Source organism: Mastacembelus armatus, chromosome 23 (genome assembly GCF_900324485.2).
Source record: "Mastacembelus armatus chromosome 23, fMasArm1.2, whole genome shotgun sequence".
Classification (NCBI taxonomy): Eukaryota; Metazoa; Chordata; class Actinopteri; order Synbranchiformes; family Mastacembelidae; genus Mastacembelus; species Mastacembelus armatus.
Genome location: NC_046655.1, coordinates 1,963,635 through 1,988,979, shown reverse-complemented (window position 1 = coordinate 1,988,979; position 25,345 = coordinate 1,963,635). Strand labels below are relative to the sequence as shown.

Here is a 25,345-nt window from a genome sequence, read left to right as displayed (position 1 = left end):
AGCCGCACCGTTGGTGGACATTGGAGCATGCTGGGTCTGCACTTTCCTGAAGTCGACAACAATTTTGTTTGTGTTTTCAACGTTACTACGGTCAATCCAACCGGAGTTCAGAAAAACACGATCAAGCCAGTCGCGATTGAAATTTTTGAGCGATCTTATTACTATGATTACGGTAATTTGAGAAACAGAACGCACATTTACAGCGTTTTTCCTTTTGCTCAGAATTGAGAGATAATACAGCAAGCTCTCATCTTATCGTTTTTTTCTACTTTGCCTTTATTACATGTTTTATTTATAGGTCTTATTTGACAGGTGTTTGTTTATTTGAGTAATAGTTTTCTGTATTTTTCAGAGGACTATAAAGACCTCACGTCTCATAAGTAGAAAAAAGCTATGGTCAGTTCTTAAAGGGCACGTCCCATACTATATACATATCTTATATGAACACTTTATACTGCAGCATTTTCCAGATATGGGACATTATCCTACTTCAGAGGGCTATAAAGACACCATTTCTCATAAGTAGAAGATGTAGACACACCTCCGGCATGGAAGTAGAGCATTTAGGATATAATATTTTTCACTAGAGAGTTCAATTTGATTTCAAATGATTTTAGACACAGCTCTAATCTAAATTTTACTTTCAGCATTACAATATGAGTATGCTGTGTTCTTCCTATGCAGCTGTTCACACAGCAGGACACAGCTGGAGACTAGATATATTACTTTTCTGTAAGGGATCACAACTGACTTCTTTTTAAACACTATTAAATATTAAACATTTTTACCATTCAAAATCATTACACATAGTATATAAAAGCTTTCTTCATTGCTTTTAACAAGTAAAATGTGTTTAATAGACTTGATTCATCTAAATGAAGAATATTGCAATAATAATACAGACCTCTCCAATTTACAATTGTGATGAGTGTAACTCTGCATTGTGTTTTGTATAAGGTAAGAACCACACTTCCCAGGAATGTCTTTATGTAATTTATTGCAGGCAACTGGAGTTAAGAAAAAACATAAGATTTGCATAGAGCAAAATGTTCTCTCCACCTTCCTAAAGAAAAATCCATATAAAACAGTATTACAAACCAATAAAAGATTGTTACATAAATACATAAAAATTCACAATATGTCTTTGCATAAAAATAACCAAAACACATACATAAGCATAACTCCACATACCCTATTTACAATAAATATTCACAGCAAATATTAGCAACATTATCAGGAATATACAAAGGAATTAAAAATCTAGCAGAAGATTAAAGCCATTTAATCCACATGGAATTTTACATGGGTGAACATAACACAGCGCAACAACAACACAATGGGCTACAGAGACTTTCAATTCAATTTCAATTCAATTCAATTCAATTCAATTCAATTCAATTTTATTTGTATAGCGCCAAATCACAATACAAATCATCTCAAGGCACTTTACAAAAACTAAAACTAAAAACCCAACAATTCCCTTATGAGCAAGCACTTGGCGACAGTGGAGAGGAAAAAACTCCCTTTAACGGAAGAAAAAACCTCCAGCAGAACCGGGCTCAGTTTGGGCGGCCATCTGCCTCGACCGGTTGGGGTGAGTGGATAGAGCAGAGAGAAAAAAAACAGCAACAATAAACAACAAATAGACACTGCAGGTTGGTGGGACCAGTAACTGCACATCAGCGATATACAGCTCCAGGACCAGGGACACCTGCAGAAGGTACAGAGAGAATAGAGAGAGAGGGAGAGAGCACAAACTAGGGGAGAGAGAGAACACAAGGTTAGTAAGATTCAATGGTGGAATATACATGAGGTGGGAGGAGAGAAGAGAGGGGAGGGGAAGGGAAAGGGGGGGATTAGGGTAGGGGAGCTCAGTGCACCGATGGTCCTCGGGCAGTCTAGGCCTATAGCAGCATAACTAAGGGATGGTTCAGGGTTACCTGAAGCCAGCCCTAACTATACGCTTTGTCAAAGAGGAAGGTTTTAAGTCTAGCCTTAAAAGTATAGAGAGTGTCTGCCTCCTGAACCCAGGCTGGGAGCTGGTTCCATAGGAGAGAAGCTTGATAACTAAAGGCTCTGCCTCCCATTCTGCTTTTGGAAACCACTTTCAGCCACCACTTCCTTCTCAAATTATCAAATGATTAATTTGTAAGTATGACAGGAGAGATGCTCAGAGGAGAAGAGTTTTTACCACCAACATCACAGGGACCAAATATGGGGTAGAGTTTCTCTTGGAAGTTACAGCAAGTGAAGTCATAGATGAGAGATACACCAACTACATCATAAAAAGAGACCAGACCCTCCTCATAATTCACAAAAACCCCAACCTTCTCACGCTTAGGAAAGGACGAGACAGCTGAGCCAAGAGCTTTGTTCTCATTTCCATTTCTAAACCATATTGCCCACAGACTCTTGTTCGGGCATTCTGTCATGATTTCTGATTTCCTGTTGATTGACTCTTTGGCCACTCCTAAACTCCAGTTTGTCTTCCCATTCACCTGGACCTCATAGTAATATTTTCCCACAGAGAAATACTGCTTTCCTAAGACACATGCAGACTTAGAAAATCTTCCTGTGGCATCTCGATTAAACAGCCATGAATTTGTGTTTTTTACTTGTTTCCCATTATCAAAAATATACAGACATGGATGTGCTGTTTCAGGATCAAGAGTCACATCCACTGCAAACTCCTTGACCCTCTTCAGTTCAGCTTCAATAAGCTTCTTTATCTCTTTGCTGAGTGTCTCCTCCAGCTGAGCTACAGCCCTCCTTACTATACCCTCGTATGATGATTGAACGCTGACCTCAGTCCAGTCCTTGGTGGGTGGAACAGGGCTCACGGATGGGAACCTTTGCAGGAGCTGGAGGTGGTCTTCAGTATGTGAGAGCTGCTGCACCAGGGCACTTCTCCTCGTCAGCTCAAAGATTTCCTCCTCCAGCTCTTTGATGTAGCCTTCAGCTTGTCTCTCTGATGTTTTCTGTTTCTCATCAATGGTGTCAATGAGCTGAGCCAGGCCTCTCTCCACAGACTGGACCAGAGCAGTGAAGACCTGCACACTGTCTGCTCTCTCTCTGTCTGCATCTGCCTTGCTGAGCTTTACTGACTGTTTAATCTCCTCGATCTTCAGTCGTCTCTCCTCAATCATCATCTGAATTTCAGCCTCTGTCCTGCGCAGCTCAGTTTTCTGTGTTTGGTATTCTTCCATTAAAAGAACAATACGATGAAGCTTGTGATCTGACTCAGTGCAGGTGAAACATACACAGATCTTCTCATTCTTGCAGAACAATTCCAGAGGTCTGTTGTGTGTTTTGCACATCCTGTCTTGCAGATTTCCCACAGGATCACTAAGCTTATGTTTTGTGAGACCAGTGATTTTCTGATGAAGCTCCAGGTGAGTCTCACAGTAGGAGGTCAGACACACCAGGCAGGATTTCAGGGCCTTCAGTTTCGTTCCAGTGCAGATGTCACACAGAACTTCTCCAGGGCTGGAAAATTTTTGCACAGAACCTCTGCTGTCTTTCTTCATAGCTGATTGTCTTAACTGGACAACTACCTGAGCTATGAAGGTGTTAACATGAATCTCAGGTTTTGTACTGAAAACCTTTTTACACATAGGACACTGGCACTGGGGACTGATATTCCAGTGCTCTGTGATGCAGTTCTTGCAGAAGTTGTGTCCACATGGTATGGTGACTGGATCAGAGAACACATCCAGACAGATGGAACACAGAAACTGCTCTTCAGAGAGGGGACTGCTGGCAGAAGAAGAAGACATTCTGTATATCCACCCTGAAATAAAATGTAAAAATTTAACATTAATACTGCAGAACAAAGTGTATATTTGGATAAAGTTTGTTTGAAAAGTCAATCATATCCATTGTATGTACCTGGGAAGGATTTATAAGAACTATCTGACAGACTGAGTTTAGTTTTCTTTCCACAGAAACAAAACTTCTCTTTGCTCTGCACATCCGGTGTGAAATGTGAGATGGGTGGAGCGTGTAGCTGAGACATGCCTGCTTTTCTAGTGTTGCTCCACCTCCCACTTCATGTTTTGACATGCCATAGTTTTGCCAGCAGTTAAATACATTTTTCTCATAAAAAGCATTTGGAATCTTGTAAAAGACCTTTGCACTGACTTATTTGCGACTAAAAGGTCACATGTAGTCACATGAGCCAGGCCAAGAAGAGTTTTAGAAGTTAATAAGACTTTACAATCTGTGAGGCTATCAGTCAAGTATACTTACTGACTTTGAAGGCATTTTGTGTTAATGTATGCAAGCAAAAAAGTAAACCCTAATTCTGGCTACACATATTTATTTTTGTGTAAATTGTTGACAAGTGGATTAAGCATATATCCACTGGATCATATGTGTTTTTAAGTATAGTGACATCTTGTGGCTTTGCAGACAATAACAGCTGTCTCTCATAACTGTGGAAGTAATGTGATGTTGTAGCAGCAGAAAAGCAGCAGAGAGGAGGTTAAGGTTGATGGTCAAATAGCTTTTATTGTTGTCTTAACCACGTACAGTGAATATAGTACATGTAAAACTATGGTGCTACATGAAACAATACAAATTACAAAAGACCACAAATATGTAATTATTGTGTTATAAGTCTTAAAAGCAGAGATGGCAAAAATACTCACATTTTATACTTAAGTAAAAGTACAAATACTTGTGTGAAAAAAGACTGGTGAAAGTAGAAGTACTGACTCAACTCCTATACTCCAGTAAAAGTAAGAAAGTGCAGGGTCTGTATTATGATCTTAGGTTTCTGTTTCCGGTCCAACTTTTATTTTGGTTAATTTCCTGTTTAGCACCTGTATTAGTTTTAGGTAGCTTTGTGTTTCATTAGTTAAATTACTGTCACTTGTGTTTAATTGGTCTTTGTTCTGAAGCTACATATACACTCTCTTTTCCTTTGTTCCGTGTTGGAGCATTAGTTGTAATGTTGGTTCTACCTGTGGTTATCATTACTTTGATTGTCTGCCTGTCCTTGCTGAAGGTGGCGTTTTGTTCCCAGATAGGATTGTGTTTGCGTATGTGTCAGTTCCTTTCATCACCGCACTCCTCCACCCCACCCACATAGCAGTCTGAAATGTACTTAAGTAAAAAAGTAAAAATGTTTTTTTTTTTTTGCCGTCAATGATACACAATACATCTTTTGATAACTCCACAAAATGAAAAAAGTTTGACACAAAAAAGGAAATTCTTCTAACAACCTGTACAGTGCTGTTACAGGGAACACAACGCATTCATCATGAATCATTCTTGAAGCCGACAACATCGAACAGTTCTTTAAAATACAGCCATAGATGGGGAATGTTGACATAAATGGAACATAAAAGATCTGTAATATTGTGGCGATTGTATAATTGAATTGTACTTGCTCTGTGTGTAAAATAAATGACAAACCATTTTATATACCACTTTTCTCCATTCAAATCCACTTTCCACTATTTGCCCATTCATACCCACAGGACCACCAGGAGCAAGCTCAGGTCCAGGTTTACCTAAGGACACTGGATTGTGGACAGCCTTCTGATAAAGGAATACAAGCAAATAAAATAGTCTCCTTTTGTGTATGAAAAATAAATTAATACAATATGCCAATGATATCAGTATTAATTAATATAATATAATGAATATAATATAATTAAAAGCCAAAACACTATATAGAGGGTGAATCACTCAACATGTGAATCACCCTCAGTGGCATTTGAATCACCCAGCATTCAAGTGCTGTCTGTAAATCTGTGTGTCAAACGAGTAGGCCTGTCTGGTCCTGTGGACAGTTGAATTACAGGAAGAAAGCCTAATTAGTAGTGTCCCCATTGTCAGCGTCCTCGAGGGCTGGAAGTAGGAGAAATCGAGCCACTGGATGAACATATGTACCGTTTTTCACCTGTACAATGGCGATTCAGAGACATACATACATCTAACCCTGGGTAAATCTGAGTAATCCGACCAACAAGTCATGATGCCTGAGGAGGCTGAGGATCCACTTTTAAGACTACTTGAACAATAGAGTGCCTTACCGTCCTTCCTCCACTTACTGCATTCCTGCAGCCCTGGCAGATAGTGCCTGATGAAAGATGACCAGAAGTGATCAGCAAGGGCTTGGCTATGCCTTCCACGTCTTCCTCCTAAATCACTAGGATCATATATTGCTTGAGGAAGTGGCAAGTCGTGTTGGCCCATAAAAAACAGGTTAGGCGTGACTTAAGCCCCGAATGTTTTTAAGCTTTGAAAATGATAATTTAATTTCTGATTGAATATTCCCATCAGTTTTTTTTTTTTTTAATTCAACTTTTTATTGTTTTTCCACAGTTTTGGCACATTGCACATCACGAAAAAGAAAAATAAAATAAAATAAAATACAGGATTACTCATTACATGGATACAGATTGCAGGAAACATGAAGAACGTAACAGCCAACAAATCACATATAGAAATCACATATAGAAACATTCGATAAGCAGGTTTTGTCCCCCAAAAGACAAAGCACTGGACAGTGGGGGATTTCTGAACTGAACCAACTGCTTAGCATGCTTAATACCTGGTTCCAGAGGGGTCTGATCAGAGCACATTCCCAAATACAATGAAAATTCCTTTACCAATTTTGCATTTCAGCATAGATCGTCATTCAACAGTTTCATTCAATACAATCTAGATGATGTATAATAATATCTATGTAATACCTTATATTGTGTAAGTTTGCCCCTGGCCTTGCTCACGTGTCTGCCACAGTCAGCTATAGTTTTTGCCCATTTGTCATGTTCAATCTCACCACTCAGGTCTCTTTGCCAAATCACTTTGGCAGTCGGAGTCTTTACTCATAACAGAATTAGCAGATTTATAGAACTGAGAGGCCTTATGTTTTTCCAGTGATAGCTTCATATAATTTATTATATTATTATCAACAACATTGTATGGCATTGACCTAATGCAGCTGCAAATATTTCCAAAAAATTACTTCTCCCCACCAGGTTAAATCGTTCTAACAATTTATTATAGGATATAAACCATCTTCAAATAAATCACCAATGCTGCTTAAACTTTTAGAATGCCACTGTTCCCAAGCACCCCCTTCCAAAATTTGCCAGACACATTTGTCTGGGACATATAGAGGCATGATGGTCTATGATTGTCTGTTCCATCAAATAATTTTCAGATGTGGTTAAGAGGGGTGAGTTTCATGGATGTGACACTTTCGTAGTGGGAGAAATGAGGGGGGCATTTCCTGCCAGAGCACTTGTTGTATTTAAGTGTGTGAGTTCATTGTCCTTTTTATTATCCATGTCTATTGCCGTCACCTGGTCAATGTGTCCCACTTGTCCATGTTTTGTTTGTACTTTTATCCTCTTTGGAGACATAACACCATACAACAATAGATCTAGGTGAATTTCATTCTTGATTAGTGTCCCAAATATTTGTTTTTCCACAAATTTAGCGATCAATCAGAGATTGCCGTTCTCTCTGCATGTTCAGCTTTGATGCATGCTCAGAGTCACACATACTAACATGTGTGAATATTGTGACTGATTGCTGCCTCCCCCGAGCAAAGGAAGACTAATGCTTCCTTTTGGGCCACGTACCATGCTGTTCTCTCTTTGTGTTTGAAGCCCTTCCGGAGTCATAAAGGCAAGTAGCTCGACTGGCCAATCACTATGCTTAAGCTTTCATCTGAAGCCAGGCTGTGAGGTCAGGCAGGGTGTAGGTTAGGTTAGTGCCTGGCTGTAAAATACCACAACAGAGACAATATTCCACAAATCTAATCTCTGTGTGCAGGTGGCATGTTACTTAGGAAGCAGTGGAGAGGGCAAAAGAGTCAAACGCTTTTGCGTCTCTGGGTCTGATGACAGGTGAGTTGAGTATGGTCCCCAGTTCACTGTGCCCCAATTGCCCAGTTTGGCCATATTTGTCCTAGAAAGCACCTAAGACAGCTGTGTAAGGTCTGGGGTTGTACATGAGGGATTTGGCCAGCTGGCGGGTGCTTGGGAGTTTGAGCTAACTCAGGAGAACTATTTTTAGTGCTCACTAAGGTGAGGGTGGCTGTTCATCAAGTTGTCAAGCTCCATCTTTAGCAGAGTGAAATAATTTTGGGAATGCAGGTTTGGGAATACCATAGGATGAGGCAATTAATGTCTCTATGCCAGGGTAAGTCCAGGGTGGTACTACTGGGGCCCGAGTCACATCTGGCGAAGTGGGATCTGCATGCTGCTCAGTGGAGTGGAGGTAATGGGACAGTTATGACTGCTTGTGGTTGTATAGTGCTTCTGGAGGCTATAACTGAATATGTTCTAAGTTAATGTTAAATTAAAGTTAAGAAAATGTTTCTGAATTTCTCCAATGAATAAAGTATCTATCTATCTATCTATCTATCTATCTATCTATCTATCTATCTATCTATCTATCTATCTATCTATCTATCTATCTATCTATCTATCTATCTATCTATCCATCTATCTAACTGGGAGGTCTGATCAGGGCCAGTTCTTGCCAGCTGTGGAAGGGTGGGCTGGCAGATATCATGTGTGGGCAATTATTAGGATAAGGTCAGAATAATGATTTATTTATTTATTCATTTAACACACAATGCTTCCATGATTCTGAATAGACTACTAAACAGAACCTGTAATTTACTAGAGGTTTTGACAAATTTTAATTGCCCGAGTCTATTTAAAAATAGCGTTCCAGTGCTGCTTTCCAATTGTTATAACCACCGAAGGTAAAAAAGACATCTCTCTCATTAGCAACTGCGAACTGACAAGGGAAACAGAAGCACGTGTCCCGCAAAATGCTGTATTCAAGCCATGGATGCAAACAGTACCACTCAGCATTAAATCACCGCAATATGGACCCAAATGTACGTTTGGTGTAGCTATTTAATACTGGCTGGGACGGTGCGTTTAAATTTAGGTCAAGTATTTCGCTGCCACTGACGGCGTGAGCCCCCCCCCCCCTGTTCTCTCTCTCTCTCTCTGTACCTTCTGCAGGTGTCCCTGGTCCTGGAGCTGTATATCGCTGATGTGCAGTTACTGGTCCCACCAACCTGCAGTGTCTATTTGTTGTTTATTGTTGCTGTTCTTTTCTCTCTGCTCTATCCACTCACCCCAACCGGTCGAGGCAGATGGCCGCCCAAACTGAGCCTGGTTCTGCTAGAGGTTTTTTCTTCCATTAAAGGGAGTTTTTTCCTCTCCACTGTCGCCAAGTGCTTGCTCATAAGGGATTTGTTGGGGTTTTTTTTTTTTTTGTAAAGTGTCTTGAGATGATTTGTATTGTGATTTGGCGCTATACAAATAAAATTGAATTAAATTGAAATTGAATTGAATTTCCTAGAGCAATATACATATTGTACAATATAAAATATCCATGGTTGATGTGGAAGCTAAACAAGCCTCCAGTCCTGGTTAGGTTAAGGCATTTAAAAACTCTTGGTTACGGTTAGGAAATAAAATGAACAAAAATGTACATTTCTGTCAGTTGCTAATCGCCATTGACTCGCATTGCCTCCAGTAGATGTAGTAGACTCCTACTGACCTATTTAAATAGGATTAAGCATTTAATTTTGGCTTTTGAAAGAGATGAAGAGGAAATAACTGCTGGCTACTGTAAGTAAGAGGAAGGGATACTGGGAACTTAGAAGACAGAGAAAGACTACTGCAGTTTATGGAGATTATGTTCTTCTTTTAGTTTGTGTGCATCATTTTAATCGAGTAAGTTTTGTTCCCTGCACTGCCAAGTACAGTGTGTTCGTCAAAGCGACATAGGCATTTATGGTGTAGTAAAGGGTCACCACTGATGTTTATTTACAAATGAGTTAATGTATTCATCTTTAACTTAATTGGTGTTTGTTCTCAGTGTTATTCGTTATTTAATTTTGTTATAGGCTACTCGGTAATAGAATGAGAAGCCGATATCACCCAACCATAAAAAACGTTCTTAGTTGTCTTTACAGACACTAGAGGACGCTGCTGCCCCTTCAGTGGAGGCACACCTCACAAAAACACAGCAGCTGGCCACAGCACAGGGACATCCACATTATTATACCATTATATACATGTAAAATGGAATTGCAACATGTATTAATGTGTGAAGATATAAACTTTATTAGGAGAATCCCCATTAATATAGTGTCTTTACTGACAGCACAGCTCCTCTGCTGTCCTATCCTTTTCAGACAAATGATCAGTTATAATCCTTTAAGTTGAATTGTAATTTAATTTAGTACCATCTTTAATTACAGCCGGTGACATGAATCTTAGATTTCCTTGAATAAAGTATTTTTTCCCTCAGTATCCTATGTTTACACATGGGCTTAATTTGTGTTCATAATGGCTTTTGTTACTCAGTAAATAAGCCATGTCTTCAGAGAAGATTAAGATGCAAGCAGTTTGTTTCCCCATGGGTTAGCGTTTCCCATTCTCCTAACATGTTGTGTTTTATGATGCTTAACATTAACTGAACTGCCTACACCTGAGCCTTGGGATCTATCATTTGTCAGTGACCCTTTTCCCTGTCATTACCCTAAAATACATCCAGGTTACTCAGTGATTGGAATCACAAATTAGTGAGCTGTCAGACTTTCAGTGTTGGAACTGTGGAAGGAACTCCTAATATTTATAACGCCCATACACCTTTTATCTGTTTCTTACAAATAGTGACCATGCTTCAAGATACTACAGACACAGCAGTTTTAGCCAGCTCCAGCTAGCAGGTAGAAGACACCTTGAGGTGGGAAAGGTTTAATGACATCAAACCAGAGCAATGCCATCTATAGGCACATAACTAATATTATCACTTTTAAATCATCTAATTACAATGGCATCTATCTACAGTACAGTAAAAAACTCAAAGTATAAAAATATATTACAAATCTCAAGTATTTACAAAAACAGCTTCTCTACATGTCTGTCTACAGTTACAGCTTTGTCAGTTTACAGTCTAGTTGTGTTACCTAAAACAAGAAACATCTTCTACACATCTGTAGTAAACTTAGCACCTAATGGGGCCAACAGTGGATGCCTCAGTCAGCCTTGACAAACAAATCACTACACTCCCAGCATTCTCTGGGACAGGAAGTGGGGGAGAAAAAGACGTGGGGACAAGGACACATCCTCATCAAGGTTGGATTAGCAGGAAGTGACAGTGGAGCTTCTGTGGAGAAATTAGAAGAACATCCTAGGGGAGAAAAAGATACAGATAGTACATCAATGTTCCACACTAAATCTATAGTGTGTTACCGGCATTTGATATATTTTGCATAGACACACCTGTAGATGTTGGGGTCAAGGAGTACAGCTGTGTCTGTGGGCAGCTTAGAGAGATGAACCACCTTGGTCTTCTGCTGCAGTCTGTCACTCTCATTCACCCACACATCTGGCAGTCTGACACACAGGGAGAGCTTTTAAACACACACTTGGTTTGATCAACCATTACAACCATTATAATTCTGTAATTTCTCCTCATTGAAGTAGGAAGCTGCATTGTTACCAGCACCAGCCTCTAACCTAGGCAACACCAATGGCAACACCTGAAAACAGTTGATCTTGCAAGTCAACCATATCCAACCATAATCCAGTGTACAACAAAATCTGCTATATGGGCTTTAAAAGTTGTATGTTGATGTTCATTTGGACTTGTTCATTCTTAACCAAAACCATTATTATAATAATGGTAAGGAAAACATAGCAGGAGAAATGAAATCTGAGCGTGAGCAGAAGAAAGAAAAGCAGGTCTTACATGTCTTCAGGGGTCCAGTGCAACAGGAGTTTCACTTTCCCAGAGTCCTCTTTCCTCCTGGCTATTACCTAAAATAAAACAAAAACCACATACCCCAAACAGTTACTCCTTGGTCAGGAATGACTGTTACATTTGTCTGCAAACTCAAATAAAATCTTGTCTTTAACATTCTTTAACATCCAAACCTGTTCAATAATGAAGACTCTAAGTGCCCAAAGTGATGATAATATGGAATTCATGTACTGGCTAGTGTAAGTGTCAAAGCCCACCGTGCTGTGAAAGACCACACTGTGTCCATTTCCCAGGCTCTCAATGTGTGTTGCCAAGTTGAGGCAGATGGCTCGATGGCGAATGGCGTCCATGGTCTGAGCATCAAAGAAGTCATGAGGTCGAGCTGGAAATAAAAATTCATTTCCAATATGATGAACAAAAAGTTTGTATGCCTGTTTTCTTAGACATAGTGTGTGTGTTCTACATACGGAGTGAACGTCTGTGTTTGTTCTTGAGTTTCCTCCTCTTGTTGAGACCAGCCTTGGATGGAGACTCCTCCTTCATTCTGCCCTGACTGGCCATTTTGGATGAACTCTGTGAGCTGAAGTGAGTAGGAACGTGACGGGCCAGCCCTCCCTGAGAGGCAAATGTAGCGTTGCAGCCCCCTACCACACACTGAGGGAAGACAGACAATTTGAGGTGATCATGACTGATTTGACCTGGGTGAGATAAACAAAGTGGACACTGGCTGGTGAGGGTGTGTGCTGTCACCTTGAATGGTTTGTCCCCACTGTGGGTGAGCATGTGCCTCTGTAGCCAGCTCTGACTGGTGGATGGTGTGTTGTACACTTTACAGCCCTTCCACAGACACACAAACACCTGTGAAGAAGCACACACAATTAATTAATACACAGAAGTATATTACAACAGCAATGTTGATATAATAGTCTGTTACATGTGTACTTGATGTGTGACAGCTTGTACAGTATCCTGTCAGTAAGTCCTGAATTTCCCTTTGGGGATGAATAAAGTTTATCGTACTGTATAGGTACTGACCCCTCCTCTCTGTGCGTCCACATGTGTCGCTCTGATGTGCTCAGCCAGGTCAGGGCTGCTGGGGAACAGCAGCTGGCAGTGATCCCAACAGCATGTGTAGCTCAGGGGCTTGCCCCCCGTGGGTACCGGCCCACTTCCCGGAACTGCCCCCGAACTATGACCATTGAGCATGGCCGGAGTGGAGCGGCCGCTGGATGCTGTGCTCTCCATATCCATCAGCGTGCTGCTGATACTGGAGAAGACAGACACAAAATTATAAGGGCAGTTCTACAAAACTAGGTTTAATCTGAAAATTGATGGCAATAATGTGGAGCCCAGCTTACATGTCGTACAAGAGGACTAATACCTCTGAAATACAGCCATAGAAAAACCCTAAACCCTAAAACCAAGTCTTAACCGTCAAACAGGAGTCAGAAAAGTGAGAACCGACCAAAATGTTCTCACTCTAATACACACATACTCTTCACCACTGTGTAGCTGCCACTCACCTCTGTGTTGGAACAAAAGTTACAGTGAGTTTCCCAGATGCCAAAACAGTAGGATTAACCCTAGCTGAGAGGGAGCCTAATGGACATTAAAGCAGGCAGCACACTGTTTTACTTTTTTAAGCAGGTCAGATTTCTCACCTCTTTGAGCCACTTTAAGGTTCTAAAGGTTCCATTTAACGCTTTCAAAAATAATAGATGGTTGATGAGGCCAAAGGGGTCAGTAAATTGCACTGAAACTGCATGCAATAAAGGTTTTCTTATCTTATGAAGTTTTTTTTTTTTAAGTTCCTAATTTTTTTCTGTTATTAATTATGAAGCGAGCCAGCTAGCTATTGTCAAGAGGAAAAAAAACACTGTGTTGAATGCACCTCTGGTGACTGCAGATGAGCAGCGGGCAGGGGAACAGAACAGGAGTCATAAAGCTACTCCTCTCTAACTGTGTTGTCGTCTTTGTCATGTTAGGGATCAACAGTATGCTTAATGTGGATTGAAGGAACTCTGATCATTCAGTATTATAGTCCTCCACATTGTGAGCTGAGGAGTATAACTGTTGCTGTTCCTACTTGGTCAGATGATTCCTAAGAACTGTGATATGCTTCACTGGAGATAAGTTCTCATTCTCCAGATGGGAAAACAGTGTGAGGTGTGAATATCATGGTTGAATATACCTCAATCCTACAAGCCAGTGTAATCAGATAAAGACTGAAGACTCACATCACATCCAACCGTGAGATGTGTGTATGTGCGTGTGTGTGTGTGTGTGTGAGAAAAACTACAGCATTCAGTGACATGTTCTGAACATGTGATTCTCCATTTCTGTGCTCTAACAACACACATGCCACCTCAGACCTCAGCAAAGCATGCAAGCTTCCAGCTGTTGCCACTGGGTTGTGCACACACAGGTGACAACAACAGTCACAACAAGACTGCCAACACTCTTTCAGCAGAAGGAATTGGTAACCCGAGGTGGCTGATGGCTGCAGATGGTCCAGTATTCACATCTCTCAAATCTCAACTACACGCTGTGCAGAGCTGCACATCCCGCATGCCAATATGTTGATCTGTTGATTTGTTTGTCTTATAAGAAGATTCAGAACTGGATTCAAAAGATTTGTTCTGGGTTAACAATTTTACTGGGTAAACAACTGGGCTAATGAAGAAAAAGATCCAGCTAATTATTAGTTGCTGGCCAAGATTGAAGGCACAGTTAAAGGTGACGCACAGACAAGTGTGCTTTGGATCACTGGACAATAATTACATTTCCTCTAACTAAACAGAAAAACTCATATTGTACCTACTAAGCTGCAGTGTGAGTGTGTATGGTACAGGATTGATCACAGAGAGTGTGTCTATTTAGTCATTTCCCACCATGCTGGCATGATGGAGGTTGATGCATCGATCATGTTTAGATGCGTTCTGGTGGAAGTTCAGAATTTCACTCACAGTCTTATAACTGTACTAAGCGATTCACACAGTTTCAGTCTGTCACCAAAGCTTTCAGGGAAATTTCACTTTCTAATGAATACAGAAATGTGCATAGTTTAAGGGGGATAGGGGGTGTGTGAGAGAAGCAAACAATAACCTCTACCATATGACCAGGTCTCTCTTTCAAATGAGACCCTCCAATCTCAACAGGACTTCCTGGTTAAATAAAGGCAAAATAAAAAAAATAAAAAAAATAAAAATTCACACAATGAATCTATTATTTTGGATGGATGAAAATCATGAATGATTAAAGCATGTTCTAAGGATACACAGGTCTAAAGAACTGGATCGAAGTCAGTTCTGACAGGAATGAACAGGGGGGCCATCTGTGAATGCAATAGCAACTTTTCCTTAAAAGCCTACATCCATGGGGCTGATGAAGAGACTCTGGAGATGTTTCTCCTGTTTACCTTGGGACTGACGTGACACACACACACAAACAAACAAACCATAACCTGCCAAAAGACAGCTGAAAATTTCTGTTAAGCCCTAATAGTAAAGACATGCTGAACACAGAGATGAGATCTCACACTTCCACAACTACTTCCTGGGAAAATATCCATAATCATAATCATAATCATAATTATAATAACGTACAGGCACCAGGCACATGGGCCCTTTAATTGGATTTGCTTACTTTAGTAAATAGTAAGAGCTGGGTTTTGATGGACGACGCCACTACTGTACAAACAGGTATACTAAATTATTGGACAAGTAAAGATATATTACAGAACTATAGAGTCTCACTTGTACACAAAGTGTACACAAAGTGCTGAGCAGCAGTGAACTTAAGACCGTGTCGTGACCTAACAGCACCTCTTGGCTGATGAATCAGTGTAAGGCCTGTTTGTACAGCTCACTTCAACAGACCTGTCTTCTGAATCCATCCGGCTGAGCGGCTCTCCGTCCGACGAGGTCCGCTCGACACTGGCCCGTCTCTTGGTGCCGTGCTCGGCTTTCTCTGCGGTCTTTGCGGGGTGGGTAGGCAGTGTGGACGAGACGTTCTCCCCCTCTCTTTGTTCTTGCTTCAGCACCTGGGAACCCTCTTGTGCGGAATCAGTGCTGCTCGCCAAACTCCCCTGTAGGGGACTTTTCCCCGCTTCAGAGAGTTTATCACCGGGTTTCCTATCACCGTTTGCCATTTTTTCGCTCAGTGAAGCGGTTTCTTTGTCGGTGTCGGGCATAAGAGACGGTTTGTGCCCGCAGTCCTCCGCCGCACCACAACTCTTCACGTCCATTCCTTCTCTGTTCTCGTTGTCGCCCGGTTCCTGTTTGGGGTCCGGCACGGCCTGTCGCTCCTCTCCGGTTTCTGCCGTTTCACCGGTGTCGTTTTGTTCCGACCTCGACAGAGGACCTTTTTCAGCTCCTTCGGTCGTTATTTGAGGCATTTTCGAACAAGAGGGAAAGCTATTTTTGGGGTGTTCCACTCGAAAACTTGCCCTCGGGCTGCCCTTCTTCCTCCACTCACACTCTCCGCTCCGAGCGTGAAACACAGCAGGAGGTTTACGTGACGTCGAGGCACAGCATAGCCAAAGCTGCTCGATTAGGACAGATGAATCACTCGGTGCTTCCCTACACCGAGTCAGATGCATAACGCTCAGACTAAAGGTAGGTCAGATGATTTCTTTCAGAAGCATTTTTGTTACATTTATTGGATTTCTGTTTTCACCCAGATAGCAATGAATAATTACCTGCACTGACAACATGAAGAAAAAATCCTGAACAATCATTTCATTTGGCCTGTTGGATGGCCTACCTGCTTAAAAACCTACTGCCATTCTGCATGCACTACCTTTGCACCCAAAGACAGAGCCAAGTCTCCCTGTAGGCATTACAGGCAGATGTGTTATGGTTAGAGGTAGAGAAGGTATCCACAGTAGAAGAAAAAACTTACATTAACAAAAACTGAGAAGATGATGGTGATTATTTCCAATGCCAGTGTTTTCCCCAGTACAAATGCTTCAGTGGTATTGTTTGATTTTTCAGTTCAGGTTTTATTTCCATTGCCAAAGTTCAAAGTAATCATTGTGGCAATGCTTGTTGGCAAACGGACGACTGTATTTGAGAAAGCTTCAACTAAAAAGAAGTTGGATGCTGCAAGAACTACAACGAAAATTAATATTGGTGTGGGTTTTTAACGATGTTGGCAAGAGCAAAAGGGGCTGAAAAATGATGCCATGGTGGTTGTTGGACACTTTATTATGGAGATTTGTTATTTTACTGAAATCTGTAATGTTAGCCAACATATCTGTTGTGTATATATTAGCCCAAATTACATCTGAATCTGTGCTCCTCAATGCTCTCTCTCATGGAAAAAATAGACTCCTCAGTAGTCAGGCAGTGCATGTTCATGTGTTCTGGAGAACTGACTTTGGAAATACTACAGGTCAGAACCAAAGGGTGGGGTATTTCTTCAGTTGTCTACTTTAAAAATTAAAATTCCTCTTGCTGTTTTTTTTTTTACAGGACAGACTATTCTACCTCTAAGAGCATATGCAAATTCAGCATAAACACCAGTCCCTGCAGTATTGTTCATTTTACGTTGACTGCGTCACATAGTTTACACCTTAAATGGTAACACCAACAGACAAAAAAATATAACTCTAATTTGCAGCTGTATTGTTATGTGTGAACAAATATATACAAATATACAAATATTTTTGATTGAGTGAGTCATCTTCTTTAATAAATACGATCTTTGACATTATGGCCTCTCGGCTCCACGTGTTCCGACAAACAGAAAAATGATACAACTGGAAGTATTGAAAAGGCACTTTCTTATCTCAGAATTTTGCGTACAGCAGGAACTGGCACGCGTCTCTACGGGGCCTAGCCTTCATGACTGCACCACAGCTGTTCGTGCCAGCTCGCTCCTCTCCCTGAACCTGGCTGAGCCCAGTGGCTGACCTGTAACTTCTGTTCTGCTAAGATGGGGCACACGAGCCCCCTGTAATAAGTATTTAAAGTGTATTAGGTTTCAAAATAGTCCACACCCCAGTTCCCACTGGTTATTAATTAAATAGTAAGTTGGCTGTTTAATATTGGTGAATGACCAATTTTCTTTGCAGACCCACGTATATGGTTTTGGTAGAATCTGATGATTTTGCAGCATGAAAAGTTTTTTCTGTTTTTGGACGAAGTAATCTCGTACTTACCTACTTATTACCTTTCTCCCCAGCTGTCAACCATATTGCCTGGTCTTCATTGTTGTATGGAGTTTCCCCTTTTGTCAGAGCTGCCATAGAACTGCAAGTTTTATAATACAATCACATCTGTGGGACACTTTCATCCATTTCACGTTCTTGATTGTCATCATCGTGTTATCTTGTATATTGCGTTTCTTTTTTGATCAGTGGAAGTGGAGAATGTAGGCTGGAGGTACAGTGTCTGCATTTCAGCCCATTTTACATGACTCAGTTCTGTATCCTATTTATATCTGAATATTTTTGTAAATTAAATTAATTTACATTTTACTTTACCCATGGTTATGTGGCTCAAAGCTCACGTTTCCAAGAGAATGTACTGCATTTGGATTTAACCTTGGGTTCATGCTTAATTAAGTAAGGTTCTTTAACCACTTGAGGGCTGAGAACAACGGGTTTAATCTGTGTGTGTCAAATAAATGGACCAAAAACATGTTTTAAGAACATCAACATTTATTTCACATGATATAAAACAGATGGGGTATGAACTTTTGCATATCGACTCTAATAATATTAATAATAGCCTCTTATAATATTCACTCTTCTTTTTTCAGTGTGTACATAAATTATTCAATCTTTTTTTACAGTTTATACACTTCTTTTAATTTTTAACTTTTTTTTTTTTAGTTTCCTGGAGCTTCAAAGTCTTACTTATTGCTTCGTACATGTGCTATTCTCCAATTCTTCACCACGTATAATATTCAATTGCAAAGAGTCTAATCTTTGTCATGTCCCCAGCCTCTATATTTTCTAAGTAATGTCAACCAAAGGAGGAAAAACAAAAAGAGAGATAACTGAAAAAGCAGTCTGGAAATTTCAGAACATTCACATACTGTGTGTATCGTCCAAACAGACTTCAGGAGATTCAGACCACCTGCTCGACATAAATAATCGAAAATACTTAGTTCATGTCCAAAAAGAGAAAAAACAGCAGCATGAAGTGGCACCTTTTTGAGTAAAAGTCTGCTTTATGTGTGTGTGTGTATGTATATATATATATATATATATATATATATATTGTTTATATATATATATATGTATATATATATATCCATTTGAAAGACAATCTGTTTTGTTGCAGGTGCAAAAGATGTGAAAATATAGCACTAAAGGAGTGTCTGGTTTCAAATCAACACAAAAATTAAAATCAGAGCAGGTTAAAATTCAAGAGCATCAGCGGTCACTTTGGAGTTAAAGTAAAGCACTGCATGTGTGTCGGGTTTTGGTACTTAGCCCATCTGCGGTGAGACTTCTCAAGTGTTCCTATATACAGCTTTACACTCGCCTTCAACACCTCAGTAACAGCTAATATCCGCTTCTCCAGATCAGTGGAATATTCTAATTTTAATATTTATCAAGTTAATATGACCTTAATACTTAGGTATCAAAAGTTCTGTATATTGATGTATGTATATGTATTTGGCAACACATTTTTGTGGAGCTATATTACCCCCAAAACAAGGTCTACATATAGTTAAGATTGTGAAATGGATTGATACTGTCAGGGAAACCAATTTCATTTGCATTCTTATTAATTTCGTGGCTTCCCAAATCCCATACCCATAGTTGGTATTTGAATTTAGACTGATCAGTAAATGAAAAGCTTTGCACTCTGCTTCACCTCTACAGACCATTACTCATACTAGTAAAGAGCAGTAGTGGTCAAAAGAGGTCTCACAGCACCAGTGTTCAGTAAACCTTCCTCTGATGCAGCTGGCTAAAAAGAGAGCAGCAGCAACTGTATAACCAGCACTTTTTATTAAACCATGTCCCTGACTGTAGGGATGACTCATGTAGGTCAATGTACGTCAAGTGAGAATGAATATATAGGCAAACAATTTCACAACCTTATATTTCTGCAGAAATGTTGTGGGACAAATATGACTACAGAGAATTACTGCTTTGCTTCAGAACATAATTTGTATGGACAGATCTAACAAGTTCTACAGATACAGTACATCTGTCTTGCTCTCTGTTTGGATGTGACAGCGGCTTATCAGTGTGCTGGTCAGTCTGTTAGCAGGGCTGTCATCCTCTCAGTCTCAAGTCTCCTTGTGGGCACGTAATAGTAGTATCAAAGTAGTTCTGCTGTAAACGCGGGAAGCCATGGAGCATGCTCTGTGCAGGCTGGCTACATTTGGGCTCTATGGGACGCCAGTGTGGCTGTGGAGGCTGGCGCCACTCACGTGTCGCTGCTCACCAAGGCGAACGTCTGCGCTGCAGGGAGGGGCGGCATAAATGGGTGCATGAGTCCCAAAGATTCCACAGTGATTGGTGCTAATTATGTTACTAATATATTCTACTTATAATAATACAATTCCTTATGTAGCACTTTTCAAATCACAGTTACAAGGTGCTTCACAGCATAAGAGATGCAAGACAATTATACACACAGATTTGCATATATGTACATTAAGTGCACCAAATACCCACTCACTCAGTCTCTTAGTTATGCCCAGCTGTGGAAATATATTAACAACAAAATCAATGTGGCAAACAAATCAAGCCACTTGCATAAAAACAGATAACTGTGGTCTTTAGACTTATGGAATTAATGTGAACAGAAACGTGTTTGATGGACAGATATCAACTAATCTCAGCAATAAAGCAAATAAGCTTGTTTCTTAACAGGTAGAAACATTTCAAGTTTGCTCTTACAATTTCTGAAGGACAAATTTGGCAAAAACAGAATCTGAATAACTGAATTGGTGCTCATCTCGATAATTAATGCACTTGTTATACCCAGATGTTTCCTCCATGTCACTTTAACTGTAAGTCAATCTTACTTCCTGGCCCTCACACTTAGAAAAGTTGATATCATTCATCAGTTAATGCTAAAGCCTAAAATGATCTTTAATTTCAAATGCAATTTAATTACTGTAGTTTCACTATTTATCCACTAGAGTGTGTTGTCTGTTTGGCTTGCAAGACAGGTTCTCTAAGTCTTTTCATTCCATGGTCCTATGGTGTGTGTAGATAAATGCAGTGGGAATTTTAAAGCGTGACTCAAACAGAGCTTTAAAATGGTACAGTTCAGTTTTATGCAACATAATACTACAGTCACATTGCATGTTGATTATTTATAATTATTTACTTTATTACTCTGTCTTTTACTATTCTGTTAGTTCCTGAATAAATAATTTTTTTTTTCAGTTAGATACATTTTTAAACAAATTACCATCATTGTAAACACTTTTCATTGAAATGCTGCATTTTGCAGTTGTTTCATTGACTTTGGAATGTTTAAGTGGGGCTGCCATGTTTCTTAACTCACTAAGATATAAGTCATCCTTTGAGAGATTCGATAAGGGATCATTTGACCATCCATCCATCCATCCATCCATCCATCCATCCATCCATCTATTTTCTAAACCTGCTTATTCCTAACCAGGGTCACAGGGATCTGCTGGAGCCTATCCCAGCTCTCTTTGGGTGAAAGGCAGGGGTCCACCCTGGACAGGTCCCCAGTCCATCACAGGGCCACATAGAGACAAACAACCTCACACACTCACACTCACTCCTATGGGCAATTTAGAGTCACCAATCAACCTGACATACATGTTTTTGGACTGTGGGAGGAAACCAGAGTACCTGGAGAAAACCCACACAACCACAGGGAGAACATGCAAACTCCACACAGAAAGGCCGGGTTGCGAACCCAGGACCGTCTTGCTGTGAGGCAACAGTGCTAACCACCGTGCTGCCCTCATTTGACCATATATCTTAATAATTCTGGGTGTTTTACTAGCATAGGACAGGATCCAAAATGAAACCAACTCTGACAAGACAAAGACAGTGATAGACTGGTTTGACATGAAGTAATGCTACATCTTTGAAAGACACATGTACACCAGTGATAAAGAAAGTCTTCACTTACAAGCCAACATGTTGTTGCTGTGTTTCTTGTCCACTGTAAGCTGGTTGTAGGAATCCAGGCTCTTCTCCAGCGTCTCCTCTCTGGTGGTTTGTTGCGTCATATCAGCCTCCTCCTGCTTAGGCTCTGGGCTCGGCGTCTCAGGCTCAGGCGTTTGGAAGCTACAATCAGACCAAGCATCAGAATGTGTCACGCTGACTGATGCTCAGACAAACTAGTATTGCAAAGAACTATCTACAGTTTTCTTCAACTCTGTGGAGCCTTTTAGCCTCCTTTATTGTTTTGGCCTTTGTTCTGGAAAAAGTCTTGACTAACTCTCTGTCCAGTCCCTGCTCAACAGACTGACACAGTTGGAAAGTGTCTGGTAAAGCATTTTGCAGTTAAACAGCTAAAGTTGGTGGAGACCAAACCTGAGCTGAGTACTCTACTTTAAAGTGGCTGGAAAAAACCTAAATAAATTGAAATGTCTTTTGGGGCATGGTTGCTTTGATTGACAGGTGGGTTCTATCATAGTTTACTGTTTGTGCAGTTTCTACTTCTTATCTGACTTTTCCTTATCTATGTTTCTCTTCTAATACCAACTGAATAGTATTTTGAGACCTAATGAGCCATGAAAACTAACAGGGATCCTTGTGCGCATGTGCAGAATGCATGCATGCACACACACACACAAAACTAACCTATTTTCAGTGGTGGTGTTTGTAGGTGAGCTCATCAAACACTCATCTTGCTCTCTGCTTTCGTCATCCTGAAAGGGCTCAAGGTTTACTATTTCCACATGCCGAGACTGTGCGCTCAGGTCCAGAATGACCGCCCTCTGGCTTTCACAGAGCTGAAACACACACACACATGCACACAGACTGAAATTGGAAAATGGAGTTTAGCATGGCTGGATGTGCTATGAGAAAAGAGCACTATATAAAAAGTGTACTAATGTTAAAAGAATTAAAATAAACTAATAGCTAAATAAATGGTCTTCCAGAGTTTTTACATAAAGAGCTACTGATGTGTACCATTTTTATTAGTCTTTGATTTTATATCACACACAGTGATGATAATTTTTCATTTCACTTGAAATAAACTATAATCACTAGAAAAAATAAATATATCTGAAAAAAGAACTATGTAGCTGTATTTGACATGTACACAATCTGGGGTCCATGGAGCTCCAGGGTGGCATCTCACTGGAGAGCAGCCTAGATCCAGTGACCAATTCTGACTGAATCTGAGCGATAAACCCCTTAAAGCCACACTGGTTTCCCCCACAAACCCACAAATTCCCTGTTACTGTCCCAGATTACATTCAGAGATGTTACGGCCACAATGACCAATTATGACAGGATTGGGATTCCAAATGAATTTATTTAACAATGGCAGCAGTGTATATTGGAGCAATGAGACAGGATTATCTTTGACTCCCCTCCACCTGCTATCTCTGCAAGCTCCAGCAGATTTCAGGAACTACTATAATGTACAGTTTATGAACAGCTGACACCGACACTGCTAGTTACCATGTCAAATAACTATTGCGTCTTTTATATGATTTAGATGGTCACGATCCTGTTGATTCTTTATGTACTTCTCTTTATTTTTCCCACTTTTTTCCCCAGCACATGTTGGGAAAAAAGCTACAAGGTTGTGACAAGACTAACTGTGAACAAATATTGTGTATCATTGTGGTCCTGTCAGTGAGACACAACGTCGTGCTCCATCCCTGAAAATAGTCCTTGAAAAATTAACTACTTCCTTGTGTTTGAGTAACATTTATGAAAAATTGCAGTCACCAGCTGTTTTACTGAGGCTTTTAGACGATTCTAGCCTAGACAACCAGACTAAAACTTTTCCTATTGTATACAAAGAATTAGTCTGGAATGTCTTTGGTTGAGATCAATTTCCAGGGGGCGGGCCAATTGACGCCTATTAATCAATCAGAGAAACAAAGGATATGATGCAAGCGAAGTGACAATAAGACCAGTGTTACGAGCCAGGCTGGTCTAGGGAAGTTTTAACTCCGTAACACAGAACAAGAATGAAGAGTCTGCGCTGAGAGGCAACTGGGGATTTATTAACACAAAAAAACTGTATAACACTATATTGCAGATAAACGGCTGTGATGGGCCCGTCTCTTTTGAGGGGAGGAAAAGCCTCTGGCAGGGGTTCCACACCCACATTCCTTCGCTAAGAAAAGACTGGGTCTGGCTGGGCAGGCTAAGATATTTCATTATTTACTTTCAAGAGAAAGAGACTATAATAGGAAGTGACTGAATCCTGGCAAGCCTGTATGTCCACTGTGGCCATGCTGCTCTTCTCTCCAGTACCTCATTTTCTAGGTTGTTGGTCTTAGCCGGCTGCATTTCTTCACTCTTCCTCACCTGCTCCATGCTCTGCAGCACCTGGACATTGAAACAGGATTATGACATGACCCGTTAATAGAGTCATCAAACAAGCAAATAAATAAATACAGCTTAGATATCTAACTTATGGTGAATGAAAAGCAATATTATTAGTAATTTGTGGACAATTGCCCGCAGTTGAAATACACAGTTTATTGAATGTGACCTGTGGTGCAGTCGGTGCTCTCTCTGTGCGTGTCCCAGCAGCCGTCCTGCTCTGCTCCATGTGAGCCACCTTCAGCTGCTGCAGAGCTGCTTCCAGCTCCACAGTTTCTGCACTGGCTCCCTCTGCCTGAGCTCGGAGCTACAAACGCACACACAAAGTTGTTCAAACATATTTGAATTCACTGCAAACTAAAAATGCTTGACAACTGTTAAAGCCCAAGAACAATTTAAGAAAATTAGCTTATTTTTTAAGTTAAATCAGTCTTGTTAAAGCAAACCTGTGTGTATATGTGTGTCAGGTGTGACATCACCTGCAAGATAAGGAAAGGGTTGTCTTTGCTGAAGGAAGGCGAGCGGGATGGGGTTTCTCTCTTCTTCTCTCGGAGCGATGAGGCCTCCTGGTTTCTCCTCATCCTCTCCAGCTGCTCCTCCACACTCATCCTCGGTCTGCCCACCTCTCGTTCCCCGAACCCTGTCTGATCCACTGCACTCCTGGGACGGTCCTACACAGGGCAAGACTCACCTGTTACACTTATTTTCCTTGTATTAGACTCGATGTTTGCTTCTGCTGTGCTACCATTGCCAGTCTTGCAAAATGTATCACTGTGTTATAATAGTGTCAACATTCCTGCCTTGGTTAAAACTGACTATTGACAGAAAACACCACAGCATGTGATGCAGCATTGCTGTTTGTAATTTGTTCTCACGGAAATCATGTTGAGTTGATGAGGGGACAATGCAATCATGCCATCTCATGCACTAGAAGCCACTGAATGTGAAAAACACTGCAGAAAGTTTATTGTAAGCGACTGTGAAAGTAATTCTAAACTGTTTCTTGTTTATTTTTGCTTCACTTTCATAAAGGCCTGCCTCTAAAATATGAAGTATTGTTAAGATATAATAAGTAAAATGCAACAATGTGACAATTTATTTCAATCATTG

The 25,345-nt window shown here is 40.5% G+C and overlaps 3 protein-coding genes across 8 annotated transcripts in view; all 3 read right to left on the bottom strand.

Annotated features, from left to right (window-relative positions):
- Positions 1-1,988: 1,988 nt before the first annotated feature.
- On the bottom strand, positions 1,989-3,969 carry LOC113141967 (zinc finger protein RFP-like). Its single transcript, XM_026326655.1, has 2 exons — positions 3,889-3,969; positions 1,989-3,790 (listed from the first exon to the last, which is right to left on the bottom strand). Exon 2 carries the CDS (start codon positions 3,774-3,776, stop codon positions 2,142-2,144), a length of 1,635 nt encoding a protein of 544 aa, XP_026182440.1. The 5' UTR covers positions 3,777-3,790; positions 3,889-3,969; the 3' UTR covers positions 1,989-2,141.
- A 6,766-nt stretch (positions 3,970-10,735) lies between these two features.
- Positions 10,736-16,270, bottom strand: aebp2 (AE binding protein 2). The gene is made up of 8 exons (XM_026327472.1): positions 15,639-16,270; positions 12,796-13,027; positions 12,511-12,618; positions 12,228-12,414; positions 12,018-12,142; positions 11,749-11,816; positions 11,280-11,393; positions 10,736-11,187 (listed from the first exon to the last, which is right to left on the bottom strand). The coding sequence occupies exons 1-8, from the start codon at positions 16,154-16,156 to the stop codon at positions 11,175-11,177; spliced, it is 1,365 nt and encodes a 454-aa protein (XP_026183257.1). The 5' UTR covers positions 16,157-16,270; the 3' UTR covers positions 10,736-11,174.
- Positions 16,271-18,406: 2,136 nt separating this feature from the next.
- Positions 18,407-25,345, bottom strand: part of LOC113141999 (pleckstrin homology domain-containing family A member 5-like) — a 190,326-nt gene continuing 183,387 nt past the window's right edge. For all 6 annotated transcript variants that reach the window (XM_026326710.1, XM_026326714.1, XM_026326711.1 and 3 more), the window contains 6 exons: positions 24,715-24,906; positions 24,405-24,542; positions 24,164-24,238; positions 22,526-22,677; positions 21,849-22,006; positions 18,407-20,188 (listed from right to left, as the gene is read on the bottom strand). In XM_026326710.1, the coding sequence (XP_026182495.1) occupies positions 20,154-20,188; positions 21,849-22,006; positions 22,526-22,677; positions 24,164-24,238; positions 24,405-24,542; positions 24,715-24,906 (750 nt within the window). In that variant the 3' untranslated portion in view covers positions 18,407-20,153. The remainder of the gene's footprint in view (positions 20,189-21,848; positions 22,007-22,525; positions 22,678-24,163; positions 24,239-24,404; positions 24,543-24,714; positions 24,907-25,345) is intronic.

Excerpts from the sequence above, each read along its gene's own strand:
- LOC113141967 (XM_026326655.1), bottom strand. The coding sequence starts at position 3,776 with ATGTCTTCTTCTTCTGCCAGCAGTCCCCTCTCTGAAGAGCAGTTTCTG.
- aebp2 (XM_026327472.1), bottom strand. The coding sequence starts at position 16,156 with ATGCCTCAAATAACGACCGAAGGAGCTGAAAAAGGTCCTCTGTCGAGG. Across the intron at positions 13,028-15,638 it reads CGGATGGATTCAGAAGACAG|TATCAGCAGCACGCTGATGG; the intron begins GTCTGTTGAAGT and ends TGTCTTCTCCAG. Across the intron at positions 12,143-12,227 it reads CAAACACAGACGTTCACTCC|CTCGACCTCATGACTTCTTT; the intron begins GTATGTAGAACA and ends TTTTATTTCCAG.